At 42.7% G+C, this 21,517-nt stretch overlaps 1 protein-coding gene across 1 annotated transcript in view; it reads right to left on the bottom strand.

The window, feature by feature from the left end:
• Positions 1-949: 949 nt before the first annotated feature.
• Positions 950-21,517, bottom strand: part of LOC100194743 (EH domain-containing protein 4) — a 36,789-nt gene continuing 16,221 nt past the window's right edge. Inside the window, 3 exon segments of the mRNA NM_001139772.1 lie at positions 950-3,182; positions 9,963-10,127; positions 12,358-12,770. Of these exon segments, the coding sequence (NP_001133244.1) occupies positions 2,625-3,182; positions 9,963-10,127; positions 12,358-12,770 (1,136 nt within the window). The 3' untranslated portion in view covers positions 950-2,624.

Raw genomic sequence — 21,517 nt, 5'->3', positions numbered from 1 at the left:
AAGAGGACAAGTACATTAGTGTCTAGTTTGAGAAACAGATGCCTCACAAGTCCTCAACTGGCAGCTTCATTAAATAATACCCGCAAAACACCAGTATCAACGTCAACAGTGAAGAGGCGAATCCGGGATGCTGGCCTTCTAGGCAGAGTTCTTTTGCCCATCTTAATCTTTTCTTTTTATTGGCTAGTCTGAGATATGGATTTTTCTTTGCTACTGAAGGCCAGCATCCCGGAGTCGCCTCTTCACTGTTGACGTTGAGAGGGGGTCAAGCAGTAAAGTATGGGCTAGCATTATAGGGTAATTTGGAAGGCAGTAATATGATGAATAGGCAACTTACATAGCAGAAAGAGGGTGTAAGAAGGACATGGATGATGATTCTGATTTGATATAAAGGTTAAGTGCCCAATGCAATAAAAGTCAATCAGAAATGTGTTTGTTGTTTACAGTAGGTAACTCCCACCTGTGAGGTAACCTTTCAAACCTGATACTTGGGTAACAGTTGTATAAATCAGTCATTGTCAAATAACATATTTCAGACAGAGGAGGCTGGTGGGGAGAGCTATAGAAGGACGTGCTTATTGTAATGGCTAGAATGGATTCAATGGTACGGAGTCAAACACATTGTTTCCATGTGTTTGATATTATTCCATTGATTCCATTCCAGCCATTACAATGAGCAGGTTGTCCTACAGGCCATCCCACCAGCCTCCTCTGGTTTGAGATGGGTTTTGATGCATCACCCATGGCTCAACAGAAACCCATATGATATACAGTTACTTCTGCATTCATAACTCACTTCCTATTCCAGCTAATTTGATCAATTTAAGTGAACTGAAAAATAAATAATTAGTGAGTTAACACTTTCCATGCCGTCTTCAAACCTGCAGGTAGTCCATTTCGAAGGCCCATTCTCCGTACATTCAAAAGAAACATTTATGAACACACTTTATTTTTTTACACATTCTTTAATATATACACATCCCCTGAATGATACAAAGGAATCTATATTGTAGGATTCTTCACAAATGGTAATGCACAATGTTGAGGCTGTACATAAGTGGGAATAGAATATAACCGTTTAGGTTTAGAACGAGAAAGAGATGTCTCCTGCACAACATTCATCATTATAATTGATGCAACACTTTATACAATGAGCAAAAAAAGTCTCCACCTTCCAAGAGAGGAAATTATACAATAACTATTAAATGCATTTATTTTTTTCATTTTAGACTGAATGTTGACAGGAAGGCATATACACTCAAGCACATCCCCCAAAAGCAACAGTGTTGTACGAATGGAGCACTTCTGTTCTGGGCGGTGTATAATGAAAACATAGGGTGGTGGCTGACTAATACGGAAATCTCTCTGACCCATGATCATCAAGCCACCTGGATGATTTGTGGGAGAGAGGAACACAAATTGAACTTATTGTTCAACTATTCAAATAACAATGTTACAAAAACAACACACTTCCAAAATAAAATTGTAACTTTTACATTCAGATAATTGTTAAAGGTTTGAAATTATTTTTAAGAATTACATTTTTTCTAGATCCAGTCTACAAGCTGGCAAGGTAAGAAGACACAGTGCAGCCTTTTTTTACTATACGGACAATAAATCTACAAGGCACAATCATAAGCTTGTTGTGAGTATCATTGTCCTCAAGAAATACACTCCTGTCATATGCACACAAACATAAACATTTTTTTGGGCTAACCCATATTTTCTTCTTAACAATTGCAGAAAATCTAGTATTGAAGCAACAGCAGTTATTTTGCAAAACCAGATTGCGCTCTCTGAAAAAAAATGTTTTTCCCAGTAGGTCAACTGGCCAAGCCACTTCCATTGTCATTGAATGTTAAATCAAGAGGAGATGCACTCTAACCTTTGTCCAGTCTATCACATCAACCTCTCCCACCCATAAATCTTTCCAAGCATGTACTTGTTCAGGAACACACTTCCACATATTTTCTTCCTCTATATTTTGACTACATACTAAACATATGAGACAATTTTGAAATATATTGATTTTAAATATTACTTTAACCATGTGGCAGCATGGTACACACTGGTCCTGGATAAATATACAAGTAACCACTAATCTTAACTTGAGTGCGGTGTCAATACTTTGAATAAATCCTTCATTCATTAAATTAAAAGCTTTGGACAAAGGTAGAAAATAAGACTTGGCCCATATACACTCAGTTGCCATACATCTAAAAATATATCTGAGAAACTGATTATTCAAATCTTTAAGAAAATGTGTTGGTATACCCGAAACTACCAAGAACAGGAAAAAAAAGAATCAACTGAGGGAGTCTGTATCACTTGATAAGAAAAAGTTAACCAACCCTTTTAACATTTTTTTAAGTAAGTCAAAAATCTCAAGGCAAAAAAAAAAGCCTTTAATTCCAGCTTAAGTAGGATTACTGCTTGTTTTTTAGTCAGATTTGACTCCTCCTGTTAGACATTGATCCAAGATCTAGTCTTATGTCCCAAAAGCCACACTAGCACACTACTTAGTATGCCAATACATCACACCATACTACATAGTGCACAAGTTTGGGCATTGGGACACAATAGAGTTGAAGTGTCCTCTCCATTGGTGTTTTTTGGCTTCGTCTTTAGTCCTCGTCATGGTTGTAGAGGATGTCAGCGACCTCGTTCTTCCTGTGGGCGGGAGGCACCAGGTGGTGAGGTAGCTCGGTGGGCAGCTCGTACCCCTCCAGCTTCACCTTGATCAGGTGCTGTGCCAGGGCAAACTCCTCGTCATCCAGCATGCCGTCTTTATCACAGTCCGCCAGCTTCCAGATCTTCCCCAGGACTGTGTTGGGCAGACTGGAGCTCATCATCTCCTTCTTGGCGTTGACTCCACTGATCTTTCCGTTGATGGGATTCATGGAGTAGAAAATCTCATCGTACTTGTGTTTGTCACGGCTCACGATCCAGTCCTCGCAGTCAGACCCGGCGCTGATGCCCTCTCCATAGCCCTGGCCGAAGGGACCGTCTTGGGAGCCCTCAAAGGCCCCACCGCTCACCATGGCTGGGGGTGCCATGCTCTCCTCGTCGCGGATCATGGTCATCAGGCCGGAGATCTTGTTAGCCAACATCTTGTCGACGGACTCAATCAGCTTCATCTTCAGGGAGGGGAACTTGCTGAAGTCATAGTGCTGGAGCTGCTCCTGAAAAACAAAGACAGCAAGAAAGTTTATGAAACAGGGATCAATGTCATTTGTAATCTAGTCCTGCTTCACAAAGTAACACATTACAGTAAGACAGAGCTCTCCAACCCTGTTCCTGGAGAGCTACCCTCCTGTAGGGGTTCGATCCAAGCCGAGTTGTAACTAACCTGATTCAGCTGATCAACCAACTAATTATTACAATCAGGTGTGCTATATTAGGGTTGGCGCGACAGTAGCTCTCCAGGACAGTAGCTCTCCAGGAACAGGGTTTGAGAACCCTGCAGTAAGACAACAGCTTCCCATCTATGCAGCCTACCCAATCACTTTTTATAGATACTGTTTACAGGCCTCCTGGGCCATATACAGTGTTCCTCACTGAGTTCCCTGAATTTCTTTCAAACCTTGTAGTCATGGCAGATAGTATTCACATTTTTGGTGACTTCAATACTCACATGGAGAAATCTATAGACCCACTCCAAAATACTTTTGGAGCCATCGACTCAGTGGGTTTTATCCAACATGTCTCAGGACCTACGCATTGCCACAATCATAACCTGGATCTTATTTTGTCCTGTGGAATAGATAGTGTATGTAAATGTTTTTCCTCATAACTCTGGTCTATCGGATCACTATCTTTTTACGTTGGCAATAAATCATTTGCTTAGACGCCAACCAAGGATTATCAAAAGCTGCGCTATAAATTCTTAGACAACCAAAAGATTCCTTGATGCCCTTCCAGACTCCCTCTACCTACCCAAGGACGTTGGGAGTACAAAAATCAGTTAACTACCTAACCAAGGATCTAAACTTAACCTTTGTAATACACTAGATGCAATCACATCTCAAAAAAAAGAAGAAAAGTCTGACAAGAAACTAGCTCCCTGGTATACAGAAATTACCCAAGCACTGATGCAAGCTTCCAGAAAATTGGAACGGAAATGGCGTCCACCAAAATGGAAGTCTTCCGACTAGCTTGGAAAGACAGTACCATGCAATATCGAAAAGCCCTCACCGATGCCTGATCAGCCTATTTTCCAACCTGATTGAGGAGAATAAAAACAATATATTTATTTTTGATATTGTTGCAAAGCTAACAAAAAAAAAATAGCATTCCCCAAGTTAGGTTGACCTTTACTTCAGCAGTGATGAATTCACGAACATCTTCAACAAAAATATAATTTGAAGACAAATTACGAACTCATCCTTGAATATGGCTATTTCTCCAAAACTCAGTTGTCCTGAGTCTGCACAGAACTGCCATGACCTCGTATCAATGGAAAGACCCACGTTTTTATCCTGTATCTCTCAAAACAATCAGCTGTCTATTGGACCCTATTCCAACTAAACTACTGAAAGAGCTACTTCATGTGCTTGGCCCTCCTATGTTGAGGTGGTAAGGGTATGCAACAACACATCTGCAACGCTGATCCTTAACACGGGGGTCCATCAGGGTTGCGGTTTTTCTGGCCAGTCTTCCCTAAAGCCCAACTCTGTGGAGTGTACGGCTTAAAGTGGTCCTATGGACAGATACGCCAATCTCCGCTGTGGAGCTTTGCAGCTCCTTCAGGGTTATCTTTGGTCTCTTTGTTGCCTCTCTGATTAATTCCCTAATTTGCTTGGTCCATGAGTTTTGGTGGGTGGCCCTCTCTTGGCAGGTTTGTTTTATAATGGATTTAATGATGCTCCGTGGGATGTTCAAAGTTTCCGATATATTCTTTTAACCCAATCCTGATCTGTACTTCTCCACAACTTTGTCCCTGACCTGTTTGGAGAGCTCCTTGGTCTCATGGTGCCGCTTTCTTGGTGGTGCCCCTTGCTTAGTGGTGTTGCAGACTCTGGGGCCAGACTCTGGGGCCTTTCAGAATAGGTGTATATCTACTGAGATCATGTGACACCTAGAGTGCACACAGGTGGACTTTATTTAACTAATTATGTGACTTCTGAAGGTAATTGGTTGCACCAGATCTTATTTAGGGGCTTCATAGCAAAGGGGGTGAATACGCACCACTTTTCAGTTGTTTTTTGTTGTTGAATTGTTTGAAACAAGTTATTTTTTAAATTTCACTTCACCAATTTGGACTATTTTGTGTGTCCATTACATGAAATCCAAATAAAAATCAATTTAAATTACAGGTTGTATTGTAACAAAATAGGAAAAATGCCAAGGGGGGTGAATACTTTTGCAAGGCACTGTATGACCTCAATTAACTCAACTAACCTGTACCCCCCCCCACACACACACACACATTTACCCTGTAAAAAGCCTCGTTAATGTTATTTTATCGTGTAACTTTTGTTCCTTGGATGCCACATCCTGTGGCGTTCTGCATTAGCATCGAATAGCCCCCGTGATATGCAACTTTTCAAGGAAGTTAGGAACCAATATACACAGGCAGTTAGGAAAGCTAAGGCTAGCTTTTTGAAGCAGAAATTTGCATCCTGTAGCACAAACTCAAAAAAGTTCTGGGACACAGTAAAGTCCATGGAGAATAAGAGCACCTCCTCCCAGCTGCCCACTGCACTGAGGCTAGGAAACACTGTCACCACCGATAAATCCACTATAATTGAGAATTTCAAAAAGCATTTTTCTACGGCTGGCCATGCTTTCCACCTGGCTACCACTACCCCGATCAACAGCTCTCCACCCCCCACAGCAACTCGCCCAAGCCTCCCCCATTTCTCCTACACCCAAATCCAGATAGCTGATGTTCTGAAAGAGCTGCAAAATGTAGACCACTACAAATCAGCCGGGCTAGACAATCTGGACCCTCTCTTTCTGAAATGATCTGCCGAAATTGTTGCAATCCCTGTTACTAGCCTGTTCAACCTTTCTTTCGTATCGTCTGAGATTCCCAAAGATTGGAAAGCTGCCGCGGTCATCCCCCTCTTCAAAGGGGGAGACACTCTAGACCCAAACTGCTTCAGACCAATATCTATCCTACCCTGCCTTTCTAAGGTCTTTGAAAGCCAAGTTAACAAACAGATCACCGACCATTTTGAATTCCACCGTACCTTTTATGCAATCTGGTTTCAGAGCTGGTCATGGGTGCACCTCAGCCACGCTCAAGGTCCTAAACGATATCATAACTGCCATCGATAAGAGACATTACTGTGCAGCCGTATCGACCTGGCCAAGGCTTGAGACTCTGTCAATCAGCACATTCTTATCGGCACACTCAACAGCCTTGGTTTCTCAAATGATTGCCTCGCCTGGTTCACCAACTACTTCTCTGATAGAGTTCAGTGTGTCAAATCGGAGGGCCTGTAGTCCGGACCTCTGGCAGTCTCTATGGGGGTGCCACAGGGTTCAATTCTCGGGCCGACTCTCTTCTCTGTATACATCAATGATGTCGCTCTTGGTGCTGGTGATTCTCTGATCCACCTCTACGCAGACGACACCATTCTGTATACCTCTGGCCCTTCTTTGGACACTGTTAACTAACCTCCAGACAAGCTTCAATGCCATACAACTCTCTTTCCGTGGCCTCCAACTGCTCTTAAATGCAAGTAAAACTAAATGCATGCTCTTCAACTGATCGCTGCCCGCACCTACCCGCCCGTCCAGCATCACTACTCTGGACGGTTCTGACTTAGAATATGTGGACAACTACAAATACCTAGGTGTCTGGTTAGACTGTAAACTCTCCTTCCAGACTCACATTAAGCATCTCCAATCCAAAATTAAATCTAGAATCAGCTTCCTATTTCGCAACAAAGCATCCTTCACTCATGCTGCCAAACATACCCTCGTAAAACTGACTATCCTACCGATCCTTGACTTCGGCGATGTCATTTACAAAATATCCCCCAACACTCCACTCAACAAATTGGATGCAGTCTATCACAGTGCCATCCGTTTTGTCACCAAAGCCCTATATACTACCCACCACTGCGACCTGTACGCTCTCGTTGGCTGGCCCTCACTTCATACTCGTCGCCAAACCCACTAGCTCCAGGTCATCTATAAGTCTCTGCTAGGTAAAGCCCCGCCTTATCTCAGCTCACTGGTCACCATAGCAGCACCCACCCGTAGCACGCACTCCAGCAGGTATATCTCACTGGTCACCCCCAAAGCCAATTCTTTCATTGGCCGCCTTTCCTTCCAGTTCTCTGCTGCCAATGACTGGAACGAACTGCAAAAATCACTGAAGCTGGAGACTCATATCTCCCTCACTAGCTTTAAGCACCAGCTGTCAGAGCAGCTCACTGCACCTGTACATAGCCCATCCAACTACCTCATCCCCATACTGTATTTATTTATTTATCTTGCTCCTTTGCACCCCAGTATCTCTACTTGCACATTCATCTTCTGCACATCTACCATTCCAGTGTTGAATTGCTATATTGTAATTACTTCGCCACCATGGCCTATTTATTGCCTTACATCCCTTATCCTACCTCATTTGCACATACTGTATATAGACGTTTTTCCTACTGTATTATTGACTGAATGTTTGTTTATTCCATGTGTAACTCTGTGTTGAACTGCTTTGCTTTATCTTGGCCAGGTCACAGTTGGAAATGAGAACTTGTTCGCAACTAAATAAATAAAGGTGAAATAAAAATAAACTTTGGTTTATTTTACTTTTCATTTAATAAAAAATAAGAAAATCTTACTTTAAAAAAACTGCATTGTTGGTTAAGGGCTTGTCAAGTAAGTATTTGACAGAAAGGTCTACACCTGTTGTAGTCGGCGCATGTGACAAGTAACATTTGATTTGATAATAATAAAGCCTAAAATCACCACGCGCAATGCCAAGCGTCGGCTGGAGTGGTGTAAACTCGATGCCACTGGACTCTGGAGCAGTGGAAATGTGTTCTCTGGAGTGATGAATCACACTTCACCATCTGGCAGTCCGACAGACTAATCTGGGTTTGGTGGATGCCAGGAGAACACTACCTGCCCCAATGCATAGTGCCAACTGTAAAGTTAGGTAGAGGAGAAATAATGGTCTGGGGCTGTTTATCATGGTTCGGGCCAGGCCCCTTAGTTCCAGTGAAGGGAAATGTTAACGCTACAGCATACAATGACATTCTAGACGATTCTGTGCTTCCATTTTGTGGCAACAGTTTAGGGAAGGCCCTTTCCTGTTTCAGCATGACAATGCCCCCGTGCACAAATCGAGGTCCATACAGAAACAGTTTGTTGTGATCGGTGTGGAAGAACATCAACCCCATCGAACATCTTTGGGATGAATTGGAACGCTGACTGCAAGCCCAGCCTAATCGCCCAACACCAGTGCCCGACCTCACTAATGCTCTTGTGGCTGAATGGAAGCAAGTCCCCGCAGCAATGTTTCAACATCTAGTGGAAAGCCTTCCCAGAAGAGTGGAGGCTGTTATAGCAGCAAATCGGAACCAACTCCATATTAATTACAATGATTTTGGAATGAGATGTTCGACGAGCAGGTGTCCACATACTTGTGGTCATGTAGTGTATATTGACCCTGACTGACTTGGGTGGCCATGAGCTGTCCATTGTCGTATATGAGGAAACTTCTAGGCCACATCTGTAAAGCAGGGATTAGGCTTTCCCTGATATGACTCCATTATTGTGGCGTCTAATGGATCATACAGTCATATCAGGGCTAGGATTAGGGTGGGATGACCAAACGATATGTAACGGTTACATTGGCTTAAGGTCTCAGGTCTCGGCGGTGCTGTGGGCTAGGATTAGGGTGGGATGACCAAACGATATGTAACGGTTACATTGGCTTAAGGTCTCAGGTCTCGGCGGTGCTGTGGGCTAGGATTAGGGTGGGATGACCAAACGATATGTAACGGTTACATTGGCTTAAGGTCTCAGGTCTCGGCGGTGCTGTGTTGAACATTTTTTTAAGTAAACACCCATGACTAAAAAGCAAAGACATTTTTGACTATGGCAGGTGGTCCCTCTCCTCAACACACAATAACAGGACAGGGAATTACAGTCCTCCTTAGGGACCAGTACACACTACACTGATCAATAGTGGAGCATTCTCTCAAGACAATGTCTCACAACCAGCTGCACTGTTCTCACTTCAAGTGCTGTGGTGATTCTCTATGTTCAATGAGTTGAGCTTTCCCTTCCTAATCCAAAGCCAGGCTCAGTCTGCCTCTGATGCCAAGCTCGCTCTACTCTCTGTAGCTGACAGAAAACAGCTGCTTTCACACAGAGCTGGGGAGGTGCCAGAGGTGTGGCCGTCTCTCGCTTTCAACCGGATGGCAACGTCCAGCAGTGCTAAACGATGCCCAATGATGAATTTTGATGAACTGTTGATGTTAAAGAAAAGGGTGGAGATGGATTTGATCTGCACAATCCATCTACCCCTTTACTTGTATCTGCAAGTACCGTTTCACTACTCATGTTGAGGTATGCAAGATGACTGAAATGACTATGGGTACATTCAGTATTTGATAATACTCTGCATTTCAGATGAGCCACTGAGTTGCACCTAGATAAAAACCTATGATGTTTTTATTTAACTAGGCAAGTCAGTTAGGAACAAATTCTTATTTTCAATGACGGCCTAGGAACAGTGGGTTAACTGCCTTCAGGGGCAGAACGACAGATTTTTACCTTGTCAGCTCAGGGATTTGATCTAGCAACCTTTCGGTTACAAGTCCAACGCTCTAACCACTAAGCTACCTGCCTAGTGTCCCAAATGGCACCCTATTCTTTTTTTGGGCACTAACTTTGACCAGGGCTCTGGTCAAAAGTAGTGCAGGGGAATAGGGTGCCATTTGTGACGTAGCCATATGAATTATTCTGAAGGTGGGGGGCATGGTAACCCAGCTGACCTGCATCTTGACGACATTGGGAAAGTCTCCAGGGGAGATGTGGTGCTCTCTCTGCAGTATGGTGTAGATCTCAGGAAGTCTCATGATCAGTTCCTCTTTCTTCTTCTCCTTCCCAAACAACGACGGCATCTCTTTCTTCAGGTAGCTGATGATGTAGGCATGCACCTATGGGAGAGATACAGAGAGGGAGTATTAGTATAGTCAAGCCTGAGCCATTTGTCTATTTACGTAATTTCCAGATTTCAGCTTTCCACATATTCAAATAAGGTTCTATTACACTGTATGTATGAGGTCATGCTGCTTTTGATACAACTTTTGTCTACATCTCTGTGGTAGTCTTCCTTCTCCATGCTTGATATTTTCATCTGGTTTCATAATAATAATAATAATAATGATTTGGTGGGTGATTACGTTTGTCCTTTTTTACACATCTGCAAGTGTGTATACGCATGTGTGAATTGGAAATGTGTTTTTCGCATGTCTCAACTCCCCCGGAGACACCCTCAGAGAATGGGGTCACGGCCAGGGACAGCCATTATCAACGACGACCCTGTTGATGAGACTTGTACAGTGTATTTGTGAACTGAAATTGTATAAGGGGAGATGATAAGGTGGGTTAAAACAGAATACATCAGATAGAAGCTGATTGCATTCATTCACCAGGTTCCTTCAACCTCCAAGCATTGTTGGACCAGCAGGGTTATCAATATGTTCCTCATGTTTGCAAGTGTGACTCCACCTTGTAAATGTCCTTGCCAGGGGGAACATTCAACAACACCGGTGTTTACACAATCATTTCCTCAATAAAGTAGGTTTGGGAGGAAGTTCGCTCCTGGGGATAAAGTAAGGTTGTGCCTTTTTAGTTTCCAGAGAATGTTTATTCCTCTTGAAAGCAGGCAGACGTTGTGGGATGGGCAAACAGACGGACGGACAGAGACAGACAGGGTTGGCGTAAACACTATGGTGCTGGAGGCTGGAGTGCCAGTGCTTACAGGCAGGCAGGCAGGCAGGCAGGCAGGCAGGCAGGCAGGCAGGCAGGCAGGCAGGCAGGCAGGCAGGCAGGCAGGCAGGCAGGCAGGAAGAGGGTGGGTAAATATGGGCCTTGGTGTTTTTTAGGACTTCATACATTCCTCTCTGACCAGGGGTGGGGGGCGACCGAGACCGACAGGGCCAACCTGGGAGTACGGACTGAGTGCTTTACTACCTCACATGGTCTCACACACTCTCAGAATAGCAGGAAGTAATGTGGAGAGCTGCTGGATTTCAGTTTGTCTGGCCAGTTGGAAAATATTGCGGAAGAGATAAGGGTACACTCTGAGGAATGGCCCTCCTCTGTTCTGGATAAATTGCTCTGTGTGCTACAGGGAGACTTAAGTACCAGTCTGAATGGAAATACTGGAAACCAGGGATCCCAGAGGAAGTGTTCATGTTGCACAACAGGCCAAAAACAACACAGGTGTAAGACCACGTGGTCAGACTTAAAGATGTAGTCCGGGATCTTAAGCACACTTAAGTGCCGATACGATATGTATAGCGATTCTCACGATTCTATATTTATTGCAATTCGATACTGCGATTCTATTGCGATTTGATGTTCCAAACATATTGCACATTGTCTCCTGCAGAGAGATGAGATAGCATTGTAAAATTAGTTTTGATCAGTCATGGAAATGAATGGTGCTGAAAACATGTTGGCTCATTAATGAAAAAGATAGAGAACAAGTTATAGGATGAAACATTTTTGCAAAGGTACCGTACTGTCACGACCGTCGTATGAATAATTGAACCAAGGCGCAGCATGAGTAGAGTTCCACATTTTAATGATAGTGAAACTTCCAAAACAACAAAGATATAACGATAGTGAAATACATAGCGCACATAGGCACTCATACAAAACAATAGGACACACTAAGTATGATCCCCAATTAGAGGTAACGAGATTCAGCTGCCTCTAATTGGGAACCATACACACACACCAACATAGAAATATAATACCTAGAAACCCCCCTAGTCACGCCCTGACCTAAAACAGCATAGAGAACCCCGAGGGCTCTCTATGGTCAGGGGCGTGACAGTACCCCCCCCCCCCCCCCCGGACTGGGCACCGGCGCAGAGGAAGGCTCCGGCCATGGAGCGGGACTGGAGGAGGAAGGCTCCGGCGTGACACGTATAGTCGACTAGCGCCAGCTGAGCAAAAAATGTTAAATATTTTACAAATCGAGTCAAAGTAGATATAATATTGTCCAAAACAATATTGCGATATGTAACTGTATAATCCCCCTCAAATCACCATTAGAGACATTTGACTTATTAGGACTATTGGCCTCCAGGGACAGCACAAGAATGGGCAGGGCAGAGTACGTACTGGGGGAGTACAGTTACAGAAACACCTTACCTTAGCAAGTCGAGCCCGTTTGATGAGGTCATTGAGTTTGCGTAAGGCAGCGTTCCGGGGCAGGCCCTGGATGTCCTTGAAGAGGTCCTGCGCCTCTGCCTCAAAGAGCCTCCGGTTCTCTGTGTTCTGCAGGGGCTTGGCCCAGAATGAGCCCAGGTAGACCCTCACCACCTCGGGTGTGTTGATGACTTTCCCAAGCGACCACATCAGAGCTCCGTAGACCCTCATTAGCTGCTGGCTGTCCACCTGGTCAGCCTTGTTCAGCACCACGCGGATCTTGTCGTCCTGGCCACGGAAGGCCTTGATGGCCTCAGAGAACTCGTCTGAGATGTCCAGTTTGTGGGCGTCGAAGAGCAGGATGATGCGGTCCACCCTCTCTCCGAACCATCGCAGCACCTCAGAGAAATCATAGCCTGTTGAGCGGGAAAAACAAACAATATTACAATCATGATGCTCAGCCAACATTGAAGTAGTATCATTGTTGTATTAACAATAATTACAACCGATATTCAGCTGTTCTGCTATTGTTTGTAGTCTTTTGTCTGCAGAACATTTGATTTACAATCTATTAGAGTGCGATGATTTCCTGAACTTGAAAAGAAAGCAGTAACGCAAACAAATATCAACCACAAATCAAACACTAGATGTTTATATGTCCTCTAACTAAGAGCGCTACAGCGGCCCAAGGGAGAAATAACTATCTAAAAGTCACCACTAGTATTTATACAACAGCCAACCAGCATCTTTGAAAATGACTACACTATGGGCATCCTGAAACAGAATGAGTGTTTACCTACTTGTAGACAAAATACACACTAAGGTACACATACACTAGCCTAAAGATACAGGTTAAATAATGTGCACGTGGCAGCTGTGTCACTTCTTTTATAAATATGTTTTGGCTCATTGACAAGTACCGGTATTTTAGAAGGTCGCCAGTAAAAAGTATGCATATATACAGGTAACTGCCAAAATAAAGGAAACACCAACACAGTGTCTTAATAGGGCGATGGGCCACCACGAACCAGAACAGCTTCAATGCACCTTGGCACATATTATACAAATGTCTGGAACTCTAACGGAGAGATACAACTCTATTCTTCCACAAGAAATTCCATAATTTGGTGTTTTGTTGATGTCGGTGGAAAAAGTTTTCTTTGCGCCACTCCAGAATCACCCATAAGTGTTCAATTGGGTTGAGATCTGGTGACTGAGACGGCCATGGTACTGTATATGGTTTACATCGTTTTCATGCTCATCAAACAATTAAATTACCACTCGAGCCTTGTGGATGGGGGCAATGATGGGATGTTAATTAACTCAGGAACCACACCTGTGTGGATCACCTGCTTTCAATATACTTTGTATCCCCCATTTGTTCAAATGTTTCCATTACTTTGTGAAAAGGACATTTAAATCACATGATTGCCTGCATGGAAGAGTAGGACTACTGTTATTTTCTTGAATAAACAATGAATGATCATCTTAAATAATTGTGGTTTAATTTTGGAAGGAAAACAGAGTCGCCTTTGAGTAGCAAGGGAAATGTAGTTTAATGACTGCATGTGTTGCTAACAAATAAAATTAAATGGTATTCATCACATGCTTCGTAAACAACGGTGTAGACCAACAGTGAAATGCTTACTTACGGGCCCTTCCCAACAATGCAGAGAAAAAAAGAAGAAGAGAAATAATAAAAATGACAAAAAACGTAATAATAAATAATGAGAAATGATAACTTGGCTATATACACGGGGGTACCAGTACCGAGTCGCTGTGCAGGGGTATGAGGTAATTGAGGTAGATACAGTTGAAGTCAGAAGTTTACATACATCTTAGCCAAATACATTTAAACTCAGTTTTTCACAATTCCTGACATTTAATTCAAGTAAAGATTCCCTGTCTTAGGTCAGTTAGGATCACCACTTTATATTAAGAATGTGAAATGTCAGAATAATAGTAGAGAGAATTATTTATTTCAGCTTTTATTCCTTTCATCACATTCCCAGTGGGTCAGAAGTTTACATACACTCAATTAGTATTTGGTAGCGTTGCCTTTAAATTGTTTAACTTGGGTCAAACGTTTCGGGTAGCCTTCCACAAGCTTCCCAAAATAAGTTGGGTGAATTTTGGCCCATTCCTCCTGACAGAGCTGGTGTAACTGAGTCAGGTTTGTAGGCCTCCTTGCTCGCACACGCTTTTTCAGTTCTGCCCACAAATTTTCTATGGGATTGAGGTCAGGGCTTTGTGATGGCCCCTCTAATACTTTGACTTTGTTGTCCTTAAGCCATTTTGCCACAACATTGGAAGTATGTTTGGGGTCATTGTCCATTTGGAAGACCCATTTGCAACCAAGCTTTAACTTCCTGACTGATGTCTTGAGATGTTGCTTCAATATATCCACATAATTTTCATTCCTCATGATGCCATCTATTTTGTGAAGTGCACCAGTCCCTGCTGCAGCAAAGCACCTGTAACGCCCTGGCCATAGAGAGGGGTTTTTGTTCTTTATTTTGGTTAGGCCAGGGTGTTACATTGGGTGGGCGTTCTATGTTCTTTTTTCTAGGTTGGTTTGTTTCGTTGATTTTGGCCGTGTGGCTTCCAATCAGACACAGCTGTAGTTTGTTGTTGCTGATTGGGAGTCACACATAAGTAGCCTGTTTTTCCTTTGGGTTTTTCTGGGTGATTGTTTCTGTCTAGTGTTTTCTGTTTTGTTCATGTAGGACCAGACAGGACAGTTTGCTGTCGTTTCTGTAGAGTATTTTGTTTATAGTGGTTCATTTGATTATATCTTTAAAATGAATACACATCCTGCGCTGCATCATGGTTTTCTTACGACGACAGCCCTTACAGCACCCCCACAACATGATGCTGCCACCCCCGTGCTTCACGGTTGGGATGGTGTTCTTCGGCTTGCAAGCCTCCCCCTTTTTCCTCCAAACATAATGATGGTCATTATGGCGAAACAGTTCCATTTTTGTTTCATCAGACCATAGGACATTTCTCCAAAAAGTATGATCTTTGTCCCCATGTGCAGTTGCAAACCGTAGTCTGGCTTTTTTATGGCGGTTTGGAGCAGGGGCTTCTTTCTTTCTGAGCGGTCTTTCAGGTTATGTCGATATAGGACTCATTTTACTGCGGATATAGATACTTTTGTACCCATTTCCCCCAGCATCTTCACAAGGTCCTTTGCTGTTGTTCTGGGATTCATTTGCACTTTTCGCACCAAAGTACATTCATCTCTAGGAGACAGAATGCGTTTCCTTCCTGAGCAGTATGACGACTGTGTGGTCCCATGATGTTTATACTTGCGTACTGTTGTTTGTACAGATGAACATGGTACCTTCAAGCGTTTGGAAATTGCTCCCAAGCGTGAACCAGACTTGTGAAGGTCTACAATTTTTTTCTGAGGTCTTTACTGATTTCTTTTGATTTTCCCATGATGTCAAGCAAAGAGGCACTGAGTTTAAAGGTAGGCCTTGAAATACATCCACAGGTACACCTCCAATTGACTCAAATTATGTCAATTAGCCTATCAGAAGCTTCTAAAGCCATGACATCATTTTCGGGAATTTTCCAAGCTGTTTAAAGGCACAGTCAACTTAGTGTATGTAAACTTCTGAGCCACTGGAATTGTGATACAGTGAATTATAAGTGAAATAATCTGTCCGTAAACAATTGTTGGAAAAATGACTTGTGTCATGCACAAAGTAGATGTCCTAACCAACTTGCCAAAACTATAGTTTGTTAACAAGAAATTTGTGGAGTGGTTGAAAAACAAGTTTTTATGCCTCCAACCTAAGTGTATGTAAACTTCCGACTTCAACTGTATGTACTAGGGATGCACGATATATCGGTAAGCATATTGGTAAGCTAAAAATGCCAACATCTGCATCGGCTCTATGTACAGTTGTGGCCAGGAGGACTGGGGTAAAGTTATTTTCTCTGATGAATCCCCTTTCCGATTGTTTGGGGCATCCGGAAAAAAGCTTGTCCGGAGAAGACAAGGTGAGCGCTACCATCAGTCCTGTGTCATGCCAACAGTAAAGCATCCTGAGACCATTCATGTGTGGGGTTGCTTCTCAGCCAAGGGAGTGGGCTCACTCACAATTTTGCCTAAGAACACAGCCATGAATAAAGAATGGTACCAACACATCCTCCGAGAGCAACTTCTCCCAAACATCCAGGAACAGTTTGGTGATGAACAATGCAGTTTCCAGCATGATGGAAAGTGATAACTAAGTAGCTCGGGGAACAAAACATCGATATTTTGGGTCCATGGCCAGGAAACTCCCCAGACCTTAATCCCATTGAGAACTTGTGGTCAATCCTCAAGAGGCGGGTGGACAAACAAAACCCCACAAATTCTGACAAACTCCAAGCATTGATTATGCAAGAATGGGCTGCCATCAGTCAGGATGTGGCCCAGAAGTTAATTGAGAGCATGCCAGGGTGGATTGCAGAGGTCTTGAAAAATTAAGGTCAACACTGCAAATATTGACTCTGCATCAACTTCATGTAATTGTCAATAAAAGCCTTTGACACTTATGAAATGCTTGTAATTATACTTCAGTATTCCATAGTAACATATGACAAAAATATCTAAAGGGACTGAAGCAGCAAACTTTGCGGAAATTAATATTTGGGTCATTCTCAAAACTTTTGGCCATGACTGTATAGTTGATCTATGCCTAATGATACTTTGGAATGCAGGAATAATGCAATATGTTGTATTAAATGTACTACCCCCCCCCCCCATTATTTGCAGATACTATCATACCTGACAGAACCTACTATTCCCAGGAATGAAGATGAACTTGGATACTGGAGAAGTAACAAGCCCCGTTTTCCTTCCTAGCTAAAGCTGCTCGCAAGAATCTTGATGCTCCCTGTACTAGTGTGGACAGTGAGCTCCTTTTCAGTGCAGCTTCACACATTGTTGACAAAAAAAAGCAAGACTCTCTTGTGACAAAGCCGAGCTGGTCCTCTTTGTGAAGAAAAACCTCCCCAAATGTTAAAATTGTAAATGGGCAGTCATACTGTAACCCAGACATCTAGAGTCACTGGAAAAAAATAGACTAAGCCCTATGGCTTTTCTTCTGTTTATTCATGGCTGGTATAGGTCAAGAGTTTAATTTAATTTAAAACAAAGCAGTTTTGTTCTTTAGTTTATTTTTTAATTTCCTAAATCAATGATGAGATGTGTTGTAAATTTGCTCGCATTTTACAAGTCAAGTCAGTTGAGCACATTTGAAAACTTTTAGTTGTGCCATTTATAGCAGTTTATGACAGCCTAGAGTCAGTCATTTTTTCAGGCAGTTAAAGCTACAATTATTAACCTGTTATGGCTAGGGGGCAGTATTTTCACGGCTGGATAAAAAAACGTACCCGATTTAATCTGATTATTACTCCTGCCCAGAAACTAGAATATGCATATAATTATTAGCTTTGGATAGAAAACACTCCAAAGTTTCTAAAACTGTTTGAATGGTGTCTGTGAGTATAACAGAACTCATTTGGCAGGCCAAAACCTGAGAAGATTCTGTACAGGAAGTACCCTGTCTGACCATTTCTTGGCCTTCTTGATTATCTCTATCCAATACAGGGGATCTCTGCTGTTACGTGACACTTCCTACGGCTCCCATGGGCTCTCAGAAGGCGGCAAAAAGCTGAATCGTGGCTTTGCAGGCTCTGGCTGAAAAACATTGGCGCGTTTGGATAGTGGCCGGTCACAGTACTATGAAACTGAGGCGCGTGCACGAGTCAACTCCATTGTTTATTTTCTCTCTCTTTGAATGAAAACCACCACTCCCGGTCGGAATATTATCGCTTTTTTACGAGAAAAATGGCATAAAAATTGATTTTAAACAGCGGTTGACATGCTTCGAAGTACGGTAATGGAATATTTAGAATTTTTTGGTCACGAAATGCGTCGTGCGCGTGACCCTTATTTTCACTTTGGATAGTGTCTTGAACGCACGAACAAAACGCCGCTATTTGGATATAACTATGGATTATTTGGGACCAAACCAACATTTGTTATTGAAGTAGCAGTCCTGGGAGTGCATTCTGACGAAGAACACCAAAGGTAATCAAACTTTTCTAATAGTAAATCGGAGTTTGGTGAAGGCTAAACTTGCTGGGTGTCTAAATAGCTAGCCCTGTGATGCCGGGCTATCTACTCAGAATATTGCAAAATGTGCTTTCACCGAAAAGCTATTTTAAAATCGGACACCTCGATTGCACAAAGGAGTTCTGTATCTATAATTCTTAAAATAATTGTTATGTTTTTTGTGAACGTTTACTTGACCTGTCTTTTGCCTGCCCCTGTTGGAATATTAAACCATTGTCAATTCGACGTGTCAGCATCTGGGTCTTACCTTGATTCCTGATAGATGTGAGCCATGACCAGCCTTTCAAAGCATTTCATGGCTAAATATGCAAGTGCTATTTAGGGGGTGATAGTCATTTAGACAGGTTACCTAGGCGTTCAAGGGCACAGGGACTATAGTGGTCTGCATGAAACATGTAGGTATTACAGACTGGGTCGGGGAGAGATTGAAAGAGTCAGTGAAGACACTTGCCAGCTGATCAGCAAATGCTCTGAGTACTCGTCCTGGTAATCTACGGCCTTGTGAATGTTAACCTGTTTAAAGGTCTTACACACATTGGCAATGAAGCGCGTGATCACACAGTCATTCGGAACAGCTGGTGCTCTCATGCATGGTTCAGTGTTGCTTGCCTCGAAGTGAGCATAGAAGGTATTTAGCTCATCTGGTAGGCTCGCATCGCTGGGAAGCTCGCTTCTATGTTTCCCTTTGTAATCCGTGATCGTTTGCAAGCCCTGCCACATCCGATAAACAGTTTTGTTATATTTCCGTCTTCTGTGACGTATATAAAGTGACATTTGGGAGGCAAACTCAAAAGTGTATACATTTCAACTCTACATCTGACATGGTACAGGTATCTTCTTTTTTTTACACCCATAACCATGTGTGTGAGGTGTATACTTTTGTTTCAAAGTAGATTTGTTTAACACTACCAATAATCACTCTGTGCGACCCTGAATTATCCCACTGCAGTCAAAGGTTAATGAAGCCGGTGACTGATGTGGTAAACTCCTCCTCAATGCCATTGGATGAATCCCGTAACATATTGCAGTCTGTGCTAGCGAAACAGTCCTGTAGCTTAGCATTCACTTCAACGGACCACTTCGGTATTGAGTGCGACTCTGGTACTTCCCGTTTGAGCTTTTGCTTGAAAAAAGGAATCAGGAGGATAGAGTTATTATCAAGGCACAAGGCGAGACCCAAATGCAGACACAGGAGGCAGATTTTTGGAGTCTTACAATGTTTATTAATCCAAAGGGGTAGGCAAGAGAATGGTCATGGACAGGCAAAAATGTCAAAACCAGATCAGAGTCCAGGAGGTACAGAGTGGCAAACAGGCTCGTGGTCAAAGCAGGTAGAATGGTCAGGCAGGCAGGTACACAGTCCAGAAACAGGCAAAAATGTCAAAACCGGGAGGACTAGAAAAAGGAGAATGCAAAAAGCAGGAGAACGGGGAAAACGCTGGTTAACTTGGAAACATACAAGACGAACTGGCACAGAGAGACAAGAAACACAGGGATAAATACACTGGGGAAAATAAACGACACCTGGAGGGGGTGTAGACAATAACAGGAACAGGTAAAACAGATCAGGGCGTGACAGTTATGGTCAGATTTGCCAAATAGAGGGCGAAGGAGAGCTTAGTATGCATTTCTGTGTGTGGAGTAAAGGTGATCTAGAGTTGTTTCGCCTCTAGTTGCACAGGTGACATTAGGTAAGACAGATTTCAGTTTTTCTGCATTAAAATCACCGGCCACTAGGAGCGCCTCCTCTGGATGAGCATTTTCTTGTTTGCTTATGGCCCTATACAGCTCGTTGAGTGCGGTCTTAGTGCCAGCATTGGTTTGTGGTGATAAATAGAAAAACATAGATGAAAACTCTCTTGGTAAATAGTATGGTCTACAGCTCGTCCAATTTGGTCTCCAGTGATTGTACACTCGCCAATAGAACGGAGGGTAGAGGTGGATTATGTACCCGCCGACGTATAGTAGCTTTGTCAGGGTGCCCGCACTCTTAGGTCCTGGTCCGGGGTGAGCAGTATGTCCTGCACCTCTGACTCGTTGAAGTAGAAATCTTCATCCAAATTGAGGTTGGTGATCACTGTTCGGATTTCTATACGTTTTTTTTTTGTTCAGTCATAAGAAACGACGGTGGAAACATTATGTCCAAAAAAGTTAAAATCATCGCAAAAAAAAAAACACAAAAATTAGTCAGGAGCCTGTAAAATGGCAACTATTCATTGCAGCTCCATTTTCATAATCACAAACAATGGCAGGGATTATAAGGCTATAAAGAATGTGAGCAGCCAGACTGGGCCAAGTCATTTAACTAGGAGGAGCTCTGAGAGAGAGGAGAGTGTGGGAACAGTCAATGCTGTAGTGAGATAGGTCACAGCGGACATCGGTATAGTAGCCTGAAGGACACTCATGAAACAAACTTCCTCTGCATGGCTAATTTGAATCATTGGAACTTGGAAAGATATCAACACCACTTTTTATTTTGATGACAACTACTTCAGCAAGTCCAGTGGTCATGAATTATACCACTTGGCCATGACGTTATTGATCATATCAAATCAAATTTATTTGTCACATACACATGGTAACCAGATGTTAATGCTTGTGCTTCTAGTTCCGACCACGCAGTAATATCTAACAAGTAATATAACCTAACAATTCCACAACAACTACATTATACACACAAGGGTAAAGGAATGAATACGAATATGTACATAAAAATATATAAATGAGTGATGGCCGAACGGCATAGGCAAGATGCAGTAGATGGTAAGAGTACAGTATATACATAAGAGATGAGTAATGTAGGGTATGAAACATATAAAGCGGCATTGTTTAAAGTGGCTAGTGATACATCCCACACGGGGGACCAGTAAGGAAAAAAAAAAAAATGTATGCAATGTATGCATTCTGGATAAGAGCATCTGCTAAATGACTAAAATGTAAAATGTAAAAATGCAAGATGCAGTAGATGTTATAGAGTACAGTATATACATATGAGATGAGTAATGTAGGGTATGAAAACATTATATG

This window comes from Salmo salar, chromosome ssa09, assembly GCF_905237065.1.
Source record: "Salmo salar chromosome ssa09, Ssal_v3.1, whole genome shotgun sequence".
NCBI classification, from domain to species: domain Eukaryota; kingdom Metazoa; phylum Chordata; class Actinopteri; order Salmoniformes; family Salmonidae; genus Salmo; species Salmo salar.
This window is presented reverse-complemented; position numbering and strand designations above follow the sequence as displayed.